This window comes from Chelon labrosus, assembly GCF_963514085.1.
Source record: "Chelon labrosus genome assembly, chromosome: 11".
Taxonomy (NCBI): domain Eukaryota; kingdom Metazoa; phylum Chordata; class Actinopteri; order Mugiliformes; family Mugilidae; genus Chelon; species Chelon labrosus.
The window spans coordinates 18,801,880-18,814,974 of NC_140344.1; the positions used below are offsets into that span (position 1 = coordinate 18,801,880).

Below are 13,095 nucleotides of genomic sequence, written 5' to 3' on the forward strand. Positions count from 1 at the left end.
TCTCTCTCTCTCGCTCTCTCTCTCTCTCTCTCACGCACACACACACACACACACAGTCTTGTGTTTCTATCTTTGTGGGTACATTCCATTGACAGAATATGGCGCTCACCCCAGCCATTATTATTTTTATTTCCTTATTGCTCTCTTCTTGTCTCATTAGTTCGCAAAGTGCGTGCACACACCCAGCTCTCCCGTACTTGTAAAGATAAAGTAGGACACGATGGTGAAATATGCAATAATAAAAAACTCTTTAGCACTTAAAAAACTGTTTAAGTGAAAAATAATTTTCTCCACTGCGTCATTTATTATATCAAGTAGATAATGTTGCAGCTGGAGGAGGTGGAGATTTCCCTGTGAAAAATATATATACTTTAAATTATGTTGTTGAGTTAAGCTTATGAAAATGCATTGTGCTTTTATGTGTATTAAAATATTGTGTATTGAACTTAAGTAAATATATTTTTAGAGAAATTTGTTTATTGGGTTTTATTGGATACTGAAAAGTAATGGTAACAGAGATAGATACTATTGCACATAAATACATGGATACATCCCAATTAACGAACAAGCAGTATTTAAATAGGCCTATATCAGATTACTTTCCATCGCCAAGGCTGTTGTGTACACTGTACAGTATTTTGTCCTAATGGAAAAAGTGTAAGACCCTTTATTCTTATTGTGTGAAGACAAAATACAGCATGTTAACAGAGTACAACATGATTTAACAATGCATTAGTGGCATCAGACAACCTGCCTCACAGCTGACCAGGTGAGGAGACGGCTGAGGAGACTCCATGCAGGGAAGGCTGCTGCCCCAGAGTGCTTAGGTCCTGTGCCACCCAGCTGTGTGGAGTCTTTCAACCGGTCTTCAGCATAAGCCTGAATCTACCGAGGGTACATGTGCTGTGGAAGACACCATGCCTAGTTCCAGTGCCAAAAACACCACACCCCAGCAGCCCCTGTGACTACACACCGGTGGCCCTGACCTCCCACATAATGAAGACCTTAGAGCGACGAGTTCTGGTACAGCTGCTCCACAGGGGACAGTCCTCTCCCCCTTCCTCTTCACCATCACCTGCAGCTGAATGTGACAAAGACAAAGGAGCTGGTTGTGGACATGAGGAGGAAAAAGGCTCTGGTGACCCCTGTTACCATCCAGGGAGGCCCATGTGGACATTGTCGAGGATTTCAAGTATCTGGGAGTACACACTGGCAATAAACTGGACTGGTCAAAGAACACCGAGGCACTCCACAGGAAGGGCCAGAGTCGACTACTTTCTGAGGAGACTGGCATCCTTAAACAACTTCCGGACAATGTTGATGATGTTCTATGAGTCTGTGGTGGCCGGTGCGCTCCTGTACGCTGTTGCATGCTGGGGCAGCATGCTGCGTGTGGCAGACGCTAATAGACTCAACAAACTGATCCGCAAGGCCAGTGATGTTGTAGGGGTGGAGCTGGACTCTTTGAACACAGTGTCAGAGAGGAGGATGCTGGCGAGAGTGAAGACCATCTTGGACAACTCCTCCCACCCGCTCCAGAACACACTGGCCAGTCTAAGACATACCCTCAGTGACAGGCTCATCCTACCCAAATACACCACAGAACGACACAGGAAGTTGTTCCTGTCTGTGGCCATCAAACTTTATAACTCACAATACAATATTTTGTATTTGTATTAGACACCTTGCAACTGTCACTTTATAGGACCAACAGCAACAAAACCATTTCCTTGTAATAAATTAATAAAGTATTCTGACACTGATAGATGGAGTACAAAAGAGTAAATAAATAAATGTTTTAACTTGTTAGATATGTTCTCTTTGTTTTACTTTGGTAAAAAATTATCTAGTTTGCGCGCCAACATAAAATCTGTCATCAAACTGTCATCTAGAGCAATCACTGAAATCTGTCAATGTTTGTTTTCTTAAATATGTGTCACTGTGTCTCTCCAGCACACACTGAGGAACAGGTTTTTGGAACCAGTGTGGAAATAACAGTTTGTGGTGTTTGTGTTTAGCACACGGTCCAGCGCCAGGGAGCATCAGATTTACTGTTCATGTTGATTCAGTGAAGTGAACACTGAGGGGCGACATAGATCCAGTAATGAGGCAGACAGTGTGACGCTTGAGACTACTGCACTTTTTGAGGTTGGATCTCGAGCGCCCCCTGGTGTATTAACGTAGGAGGTACACCACCCCATCCTATTAATGAGAATCTGTTTCTGCTCTAAATTGGAAGTAGTTGTGCATATGAGTGCGAATGGTTGTCTGTCTGTGTTAGCCCTGCGATAGACTGGAGACCTGTCCAGGGTGTACCCCCCGCCTCTCGCCCGATAACGTTTGGGATAGGCTCCAGCCCATCTGCGACCCTTCACAGGACAAGTGGTTACAGAAGATGAATGAATGAATGAATGAATGAATGAATGAATGAAGGTTTCTGCTCCGTTGCAGGTCATTTAAATCATCCAGTGCAGGTGAAAGCTTTTTAATAAATCACCAAAATGAATGGCTAAGCATCAGATAGCATTCAGTTGGCACTTTTACAGTGTCCGTACCATGCTCAAACTTTATAATCACTATAGTCATTGTCAGTTATTGGGAAAAGTGCTCGGAAGTGTTATCAGTTGCTGGATTGTTCATAACAATGAAAGCAGCTGTTTTAACTATCCTATACACAGCTTGGTAGTTTAGTTCAGGGGTTGAGGGTTGTGACCCTCCAAAGAGTCACAAGACAACTGTGACGGCGTTGTGACAAGATTAAACAGAGGGAAAAATAGATAGGTTTTATTTGTCACATGCACAGTTATACATAGAACAATGCACAGTGAACTGTATTTTCAATTAAAAACAAAGTTCCTGTGCACATCTTAAATTATCTTTTCAATGCTGGCCTGAAGTTTAATCATTCTTTAATCTTTATAAAATATGTTGTCATCTCTGAACCTTAAACAGAAGTTCAAACCAAAGTCTCATTCTGTTAACCCTCCTATTATTACCTTCAAATTTACTATCCTTTACTTTATCCTTGGGGTCAATTTGACCCCAGCAATTTAAACCTGTAATCAAAAAAATGATTACAATTAAAAAATGTCCCCAAGATTCCCACATATGCATTCAGAATACCTATTATACGACTATAGAGAAATAAGCAGATCACCATAAAATCTCACTGAGTGACCTTAAATTGGAAAGAGATATGTTTAAATGGCATTATAGAATTTCTAAGTACATATTCTTGTTATCTATAACATTTGGTATGAAAAACTATTATCACAACTATTATCAGGAATAATAACATAGCCTATATTATTTTGGGGCCAGTGTCCATGTCAGTGTCCCCATTAAATTAGGAAAAGTCATTAAATATGAAGCAAAAACAACAACAACAAAAAATGTCAGTCATATATTTAGAGACGTTAAACAATGAATGGAGTCAAATTGACCCTGGGTTTTCACAAAAACTGACCTACTGGGTCATTAACAGACCCTTGTCATGTAAGTTTCGGGTGGGCACCGCCCAAAGATGTTCTCAATGGAGACATTATAACAAAAAAATAATGTCTTCCGTCATTTGGAACTGAAGGAGCCTGAAGAACAGGATTAGGTGAAACGTCTCCAAGAAAAACCAGACAAGTGCAGCTGCTCCTTTTTTGGCCCTGTTTTTTTAATACACCATGAATTGTATGAACTTTTACACACACACACACACAAAACCAGACAAAACATAACACATAGTGCACCTGCACTCCGGGGAATTAAATTAAATTGTACCTCCCTGTGTGTCCATTACGGCGTAGTTTGAAAAAACAGATTTTGGCACTGCCCATGCGTGCTTTGTCCAGATGTTGCGTGTAACGCAGCCAGGAGTTTGAAGTGTTCCCAGAGTTCTTTGGTTACTCAGATGAGACAAAAAAAAAATACTCAAATTAACATTTTTATAATGTAAAAAACGTATTCCAATATAAAATACGATATATATTCTGATCTCACTGAATATCACTAGTTTTTACGTTGTCTTTTCGGCCTCTTCCAAAAGTTGCCATTTTATTTCGTGATTTGCATTTTTCGGTGCGCCAGCTCTGAATAAAAACAAAAACATGTCATTGAACGGAATTTGCTCACAGCCCTGACAGCAGCAGTCTCCGCCCCCTGAAGTGGATGTGAAGAAGAGCGCTCCCCGGGTCTGTGTGGCATACAGGAAGAAGTTGAATAAGTCTCAAACACACAGAGCTTTTTTCTTTTTTATTTATTTTTTTACAGAATCCGCCTGCAGTTTGTTTTGTTGCACTTTCACCTTATTTTTCCCTCGGTCGACTTTCTGACCCGTGGAAGTGGAAGTATGAAGGTGAATCTGAGGGCTGCTGCTGAACTGGAGGCGCCCTAACGTGTGGATTACTTCACCCGAGGAGCAGTGCCATTTGTTCATAAATGGAAAGGCAGAGCGAGTCTAAAACGCGTCTTCAGTGAAAATGTCAGAGCACAGATCCAGTTTTCTTCACATTGGAGACATTGTGTCTCTGTACGCGGAAGGATCGGTGAATGGCTTCATCAGTACTTTGGGGTATGTTCCTCCTGTCTCACTTTCCGCTCTCATGACGAGACCAAATATATCATTGCTCTCCTGTGTAATCTCTTAACTGCTTTCACTTCTCATCTGACACGAGTTGCCGCATTCGTGACCTCTGTACGTTCACATTAAAGCGCTCGAGTCAAAAGTTAAAAGTGCGACTTGTGGCCAAGGCCTGTCAGTGTGCAAACTGCAGGAAATTCTTCACGTTTGCGCAAATGTAACAGGAATGCAAAGCAGCGTGTGTTGCCCAGGTACACAAGTGGCGAGCGGAAGTTTTCGCCTCGACCCCGAAAGTAGAGTTTCGGGGACTGGGAGGTCGACAGGAGAAGGTGTCAGGGGGGGTCCTAAGCAAGATGAGGGAGGTGTAAAATGTCTCTTTGTTTTCATTCATTTGATGTTAGGATGAGAAGTATTGGCCATGCACCTCACTCCTCCATTATGCAAATCATGTCCAACAAGACATTTGGAGACATTTAAACCATTAGGGACATTTGTATTGTGTTTGTATGGGAGTTTAGAGACACTACAGGACACCACATCGTGCTCCCCAGACAATCATGCACATCATTTTTGTATTAATTTAAGTAGATGAAAGTTTTGACAGTGTCTTAACAACCAAGGTTTTGGTGAGGACTGAGCTACATTTTGATTCTGGACTTAAGACTCTTGTCATTCAGTCAGCACGGCTCGTTATTTAAAGCACTGGCCACCAGCCTGAGGCTTGAGACGCCACCAGTGGGTCACAAGATCGGCCTGAGAGGCCATCAGATGAGGGACGGAAAGGACAACTGCAGAAGAGTTTGTCTGAATCTTGAGAACTGCTCTCTAGTCACCGGTCAGTGAAATTATCTGTGCAGTGTGTGCGACTGCTTTTAGATGAGTGTGTGTCATCTTACTGACAAAAAAAAACAGAACCACAGCTTTAAACTGTAGCGTGAGTGTTTATATTGCTGACTGTCACAGCTCACGCTCCTTTACAGTCAGTTGTCAGTTCAGCTTATTATTATTCAAGGTTGTATGTAGGTGCAACTGCCTTTCACTGTGTCGTTCTCAATCAAAAGAAGCCACCAGCAGTTTGTTGGCCTGTTGTTCTTCCTACGGTGAAAGCTTCGGTGCAAGGTGAAATGCCTCAGCGGTTCCGGGTGCACTCTGGCCTGTGAGCCTTGTGGAAAGATTGACAGGAATGAGTTTGCCCCACCCACATCCTCTCCCTTTTCCTCACTCTATTTCTCAATCTCTCTCTTGTTCCTTTTTTTTCTGCCTTAAATGATTCCTGCAAGCTGCAGATTCACATGAGTTTTTCAACAGCCCGTGGAGGTCTTATGAGAAAATGGCAGCGACGATATCCCCCTTTCTGTTGCTGAAACGCCCCCTTAGCTCTAAAGGCCTGTGATATTGCAAATGCATGCACAGGGAACGCACAAGTCCACAGTAGCGGTTGTTCATACCTCGTGTTGTTGCGAAGAAAGGCAATGAAATGCTTATCTGCCTTTCAATAACTCATGTAGTTTGACAGGGGCCCTGGGTATTTTATCAGAGCTGAGCTTTGCCAAAGCTCGCCACGGCCCGGAGCAAACGGCAGTATCTAAAGCAAAGAGCCTGCAGCAGGAACTTCCCTGAGTCACAATGTAACCTCGGCCACCCAAGGCTGCCCATGCCCGTGTTTGCTTAGGATAACATTAAATCTCTGAGTTCCTCACACAGCTACCATTACAAACACTGAAAGGCAGCCTACCTTAGAGTTCCATCAGTGACCTTGACCTCTTAGATTTTACGTTTCATGTTTTTTTTAATCATCAGAAAGCTTAATTTTGTAGATTTGTGATATATTCTGTTTAAACAAATCAGTTTTTTTGTGTGTGTGAGTGTGTGTGTGGGTGTGTGTGTGCCTGAAACCATCCCAGGATATGAATAATGAAGAAATCTGGAACTCGGGTTAGATTTTCTGTGCAACTTTATCAGCAAGCCTAAACATGCAGTAAGAGACATTGGTGATGAACTCCTTCACACACTTTCCTTACAGATGAGTCATTCAGATGTTGCCTGTTCCTTAGAAAACACCTCCATATCAGACCCACATCTCCTCTGCATTACACGCCGTTGTATGCGTTGTTGTCTCAGTTCGCTCAACATAAGCAATGGCTATAATTAGCTTGTCTGTGGCCAGCCTGGTAGATTTATCTTTGGTTCATGTTTAACTTAGTTACAGAGTGTCAGGCACTGTCCAAGCCTCACTGTTTGTACTAACGCCCGGCTCGTTTCAGACTTATAGTTACTTATTTATGGGCTTGGGGGACATTTCCAGAGAGCCTTCCTGTTTGGCCATTAGATACTTGATAATGCTTCCTGTTGGGCTCTATTGTTTCTCATTTAGATGTAGCCTTCGATAAAGAGTCGGAGGAAATAATCCGCGGCCTCTGGATTGACAGTGATCAAGAGCCGTGGCATAAATAGGAAATGGCTCGGCTCACTTGAGCGAGCCTGCCAGCTTTGTATGAATTGGAGGAATTGTCCGTTGCATTATGTTTCTCCTCAGCGGACGGGATGAATGGATGTGCTTGTGCAACTCAAACTGTGGTGCGAATGGATAAGTGGAATGGGATGATATGGAGTCTTATGGGATTTCATAGCTGGTGGTAGAGACTGTGTTTCAGCGGTTTGAAATGATAGCATTTCTCTAGGCTAATGTCATAATTTACTGTGTAGCTGTAAGCATCCTACAAACACTTAACAAAGGACAAGAAAACCTCAAAGATAATGATCACTGGCCTTACAGACAACAAGATTATCTACATTATCTCTAATTTGCTTTTCCAAAATGCCCCCGAGTCTTGTCTTAACCTAGCCAAACAGATTTATGATGAAGTTCATTTGCAGGATGAAACCAACCAAGTTTGTTTGGTCTCTTTAAATGAAAACCGCTTAACAACACGGCTTGGGCAGGGACATAGATAAAAGCGACTTGTTCAGTCTCTGTTCTGCTCCACGCACAGGTTGAGGAGGTCGTTTGTCCCTCAAGCCATACAACTTTACAACGAACCGACTGGTCTGTGGTCATTTTGGTCATAAAAATTAAAGCGTGTACCTCCCCGATTGCTTAGATGTAGTAGGTATTCTGTTCGTGAACCTGTTCTTTTTCTGTCTCTGTTGTTTTGCCTTATATTTCCCCCCTCTTTCACCCTTACCTCGCCCAGTGCCCACTACTTTGATCTGGTTTATCTTATCTGAAAATATCTTCTGCAGGTTCAGCTCTGGGATGTAATGGCATATAATAAATCTCCTTACGTTATCAGATATTGCTCATCTTTATGTGTCTACTCTGTGACGCGATGTGACAGATAATACATGTTGTTAAATGGCTGCATATCTACAATTTAACGTCGCCTGTATGGTGCACATTTTTTCATGGAGTTTCTTTAATCTGTTGCAGCATACATTTAGTCGTATTTTCGCTCTTGGAACCAAAGCATTTCCTCCGCTATCTGCCACCATCATCAGCTTCCTAATTTTGCTCATCGACTGTGCCACGTGTGTGAGTTGTGCTGGTGTGCGTCTCCGAAGCCGTCAATGAAACATCTCTGGTGTGTAAAGTTGTCAGCAACTTTTACAACTCTTCCGTAAGGCCAGAATGTGGGAAGCGAGGCCGTAGTTGACTGGATGACACCTTTAGAAAGCACTCTAATCAGCCTTGCACAGAAACCACACGGTTTCCTCAAGTGGCCACGCTGTGTTCTAGTAATCTACACAAGACTTGACAGCGAGGCCCGCTCTTCCATGACCAATACAGTGTTCACTCTCAGAGCTTTAGTTTGCATTTTACACGCATCGCGTTGACATCTTGTTTGTGTGGTTTGTCATCGTTTTAAGTTTTCTCTGGTTTGTGTGAACTGCAGTCCATTTATCTCCATACAAACTAAACACTAAGGAGAGCTCCCCGTGAGCTGGGAAGCAGAGATCGAAGCCCCGCAACACTCCGGATACTGGACTCGCTCTAAAGAGATGGATATGATGCTTTTCATCCTGCACTGTGGCCAGTCACTGTGTGTTGATCCTCATATTCAAATGTCTGATTTCAGTAGTAGTGTGAGATTTGACTTTCTGTGTATTTGCATGTAACTGTGACACCAAAATTACACTACAGTCTGTGCTATGCAAATCTCTATGTTCAAGGCAAGTGAAATGGAGGTTAATGGGATGACTGCATAAAAGATTTTCCTCTGTTTTTGCTCTTCTCTACAGGCTTGTCGATGACAGGTGTGTTGTCCAGCCCGATGCTGGAGACCTTGCCAATCCGCCCAAAAAGTTCAGAGGTGTGTACGATATTTCCGGTCCCACTGGTTTGAGGTCACTCATACCAACGCAAATTTGTCCACGCTCAGTGTTGTCTGACACAACACTGTGGTTTTAGAAAAGCTTTTATGTGTTTAGGTTTCTAAACAGGCCTCTGTAGGGCAAATAACGACTAACCTCGCTGTGCTGTTTTACCACATTAAGACCCCTTTAAGTGTCATTTGACCTGCCTCTAAGATGGTGACTCCTCTGAGCATGAATGCTTCTCCTCCTCTGCAGATTGCCTCTTCAAGGTGTGTCCCATGAACAGATACTCAGCCCAGAAGCAGTTCTGGAAGGCAAAACAAGGAAAACAAGGAAACAACAACACACAGGGAGACCTGTTTAAAAAGTTGCAGGTATTTTTAACCTCCGTCTGAATCTAGATCGTCATCTTAAAGCATTCTAGATCATTAACAGCTCTCTCTCTCATTGGTTAGCATGCAGCAGAACTGGAGCAGAAGCAGAACGAGTCGGAGAACAAGAAGCTTCTCGGAGAAGTTGTCAAATACAGCAACGTCATCCAGGTAGAGGCCCTCTCATCTGCAGACACCCGTGGCGTCAGATTGTCCGCAGTCCAGAGCCTTGTTTTTATTTTCTTGTTTACAAAGGTTGCGTTAGTGACATCCAATCCCTGAGACTTTGTTTCCCTGAGCACTGAACTCATGCCTTCAAGGCTGAAGTGAGAAAGTACGTGATAACGGCTGTTGCACGGCATGGTAAAGGCAGCAGCCGTTCTTATTTTGCCTCAGTAAGCTCGCCATAATGAAAAGCAATTTGTTGGGGTTGGAATTTAGGAGCTTGTTTGTTCAGTGGAATCAGGAAATGTATTGTGTGCAGCTACACACCCTTCTCCAGATGCCACGACTGACCACTGAAACAGTGCACCGCCTCTCTTCTTCAAATAAGACTTCGTGAAGTTATGTCATACTCTGCAACAACTGAAAACACAATGCACTTTTGTGTCCACAGCTGAAGTTACAAAGTCACCTTGGAGAATATTATAGATATTTGCACTCAAAACATATGAAGCATTGTCGGAGATTGCACTTCGCTGCAGAACATACAAGTATAACGGTTGGCCATATGAACTGGGAACTATTTAAGATAATTGTTCACATCAGTTTTCAAGCACAAATGTGAAAGTATAAATTTTCCGTGTAACTCTGATGGAACAGTCACAAGTAGACAATTCATTTAGAAGATAATCAGTTTTGCTTGAGGACAATGTTCTCAAATCATATTTAGGTAGCTAAGGACGGTAGAAAATAAAATAAGTACTTTTACCTTGCTGCATGATCTGAATTTATTTCGTAGTATCTAAACCGCCTCATTCTTCTGTCTCAGCTCCTGCACATAAAGAGCAATAAGTACCTGACGGTGAACAAGCGCCTCCCTGCTCTCCTGGAGAAGAACGCCATGCGGGTTTCTTTGGACCCAGCTGGCAACGAGGGCTCCTGGTTCTACATTCAGCCTTTCTGGAAGCTCCGCAGCGAAGGAGATAATGTACGTTTCCCTCCGCTTGACGTCAGCCCCTATGTAGCAATGAAGTACTGTACAACAACTTGGCATTCCTCTCTGTTTGGACCGTCAGTTCATTGTTTGTCCAGTAACATTTCTGATTTTGTCCTTCTCCTCTGGCTTTAGCATCCTATGATTAAAGGTATTGCTCTTGCGTGTGCATGGTGTTTGTGCGTTAGGTCACACACACACGGAGCATCATGACAAAAGCATGGACGCAGCACTCTTCTGAATGCATGTAGATTTTCAGGTTGAGCTTAAATAACGTCTGCTTTCTATTCACTGTTTGCCACAGAAACCGCTTCATTACATTTAAAGCGTTCTTTTAAATAGTCCAGCACAGCATTAAAAGAGTGTGACCCATTTCTGAAGCCACAGTGGGCTTGTGTGTGTGGCTGCTTACGATGAGAAAGAGTTGACTGTGCGAGTCTATTACTACATGTATTATACAAGCACTGATTCAGTAATAGGTAGCGTACGGTTTAGCCACCATATCTTTGTATGCTGCATTATTATCGTCTAACTATGGTGTGATTTAATCTGTTTTGCTGTTTGTTGCTGCAGCACCCTAAGATTAAAAAAAAATAAAAAATTATGGGGATGTTTGATAAACCTCTTGCATGGATGCACTTTTACTTTCTGTTTAATCCATTTGAAAACCGCAGGATTTCACAAAACTGTGTCTCTCAGCTGCAGTTTGACTTTGTCTCTAATTGGCTTCAAGGTGGTGGTTGGAGACAAGGTGGTGCTAATGCCAGTGAATGCCGGACAGCCTCTTCACGCCAGTAACATCGAGCTGTTAGATAATCTCGGCTGCAAAGAGGTGGGACTAGTCTATTTGTATTGTTTCTATCGGCTGTAAAACATTAGCTGGCTGCATTAAACCCATATTTGTGTTGTATTTCACCCTTCTCCCCGCCAGGTTAATGCCGTTAACTGTAACACCAGCTGGAAGGTCACCTTGTTCATGAAGTTTAGTGACTACAGGGACGATGTGTTGAAGGGGGTATGCTCTTTCATTGATTGTATATTTATCCGGTGCATTATTTTAACAGGCCCACGTGTGGTTTGTCCGTCTTTAAAGCAACATGACACGCAGCGGTCTGAGGTTTGCATTCTGTCCTCTGTCAGGGAGACGTGGTGAGGCTGTTTCATGCCGAGCAGGAGAAGTTCCTGACGTGTGACGAGTACAAGAAGCAGCAGCATGTCTTTCTCAGGACCACGCTGCGGCAGTCCGCCACCTCAGCCACCAGCTCCAAGGCCCTCTGGGAGATTGAGGTAAGACGCTGACTGCAATGAGCAAATTTAGTAGCAAAGTTTTTAAAATATCACTGACGCTTCTTTATTAATATTTTTAGAAACAGAAAGGTGTCATGTTTATTCATTGTTTTCCTGAGCAATGATCGCCTAGAAACAAACTTGTCTAAAACGGAAAAGTCCCGCCCCTTCCAGGAGACACTGAGAACTTATTTTGAAAAAAAAAAGCAATATGTGCAATAGTAAATGGTGAAAAAATAAGTCGTTTCGTTATTTGAATATTTTCATGGGTTACACATATGATGTTTGTCAACTCAAGAAGGAAGACTACTCTCTAGATGGATGGATAGCTCATAAGTTATTTTTCCCTATTAAAATTATTTTTTTCATCATTCCTGGAAGCTGTGTTGTTGAGATGTACACCGATCAGGCATACCATTATGACCACCGTCCTCATATTGTGTGGGTCTCCCTCCAGAACAGTTCTGACTCATGAGAGAATGGACATGGGCCTCCTGAGGGTGTCCTGTGGTGTCTGATAACAGCATGTTGTTAGTGGGGAGGGGTCTGTGTGGATCAGGCTTGTTCCAGTGCGTCCCACAGATACTTGATCAGTTTGGGATCTAGGGAATTTGGAGGCCAGGTCAACACCTTGTGCTGCTTTTCACGTTTTTTTTTTTTTAGTTTTTCCTAAACCGTTCTTGTGTGTGTGCCTGTGTCAAGCTGCATCCTGCTGGGGATGGCTGCTGGGGTGGGGGTGCCTGGTCTGGTCTAGGTGTCTGGTACATGTCTAAGTAACATCCACATCAATGTCAGGTCAAAATATTTCCCAGCAGAACACTGTATTGTCACAAGATGGTCAATGTCATTTACTTCTACTGTCAGTGGTCATAATGTTATGCCTGATCGGTGTATTTTGTGCACAGAACTAAATGGTACTGTACTGTCTTTTGGACAAACCCTGTATGCATAATTCAGCAGCTCACCAGAATTAAACAATAGCCTTGCCATTCACTAGCACCATACCACTGAAGTACTGTACACTGGAAGGGGCAGGGCTTCACTCAACAATACACATTACCTAACATAAACTTTGTTGTGCTAAAGCTGAAAAAGCAAACAACACTTTAAGTACAACTTTGTCCTAATCGCTGCCTGTTTCTCATGAATTTCTGCCATCATTTCCCCTAACGTCTGCCCGTCAGCCTCTTTTAACCTTTAGTTGTAATCCCCTCCATTGTTCTGCACGTTCCTCTTTATCAGCTTGCACTAAATCGAAGTTCCTGTTCCCCCCCCTTCTGTCAGAATGTGCTTGTGTTACCATATCTGCTGTTGACACATTGCTGCACCGTTGCCAAAAGTTCTGTTACGCATACGTTAAAATATGACTCTCGTTCTGACTCACTGTATCACTGCAG

General features: G+C 42.9%; 1 protein-coding gene across 2 annotated transcripts in view; it reads left to right on the forward strand.

Annotated features, from left to right (window-relative positions):
* The first annotated feature begins 4,075 nt into the window (after nt 1-4,075).
* itpr2 (inositol 1,4,5-trisphosphate receptor, type 2) overlaps nt 4,076-13,095 on the forward strand; it is a 52,014-nt gene continuing 42,994 nt past the window's right edge. Inside the window, exons 1-8 of one of the 2 annotated variants that reach the window (XM_084554558.1) lie at nt 4,076-4,561; nt 8,810-8,880; nt 9,140-9,258; nt 9,340-9,426; nt 10,247-10,405; nt 11,145-11,243; nt 11,343-11,426; nt 11,552-11,698. In XM_084554558.1, the coding sequence (XP_084410684.1) occupies nt 4,470-4,561; nt 8,810-8,880; nt 9,140-9,258; nt 9,340-9,426; nt 10,247-10,405; nt 11,145-11,243; nt 11,343-11,426; nt 11,552-11,698 (858 nt within the window). In that variant the 5' untranslated portion in view covers nt 4,076-4,469. Of the gene's footprint in view, nt 4,562-8,809; nt 8,881-9,139; nt 9,259-9,339; nt 9,427-10,246; nt 10,406-10,546; nt 10,563-11,144; nt 11,244-11,342; nt 11,427-11,551; nt 11,699-13,095 lie in introns of those variants that run through there. The other variant, XM_084554559.1, reaches the window with a different exon arrangement.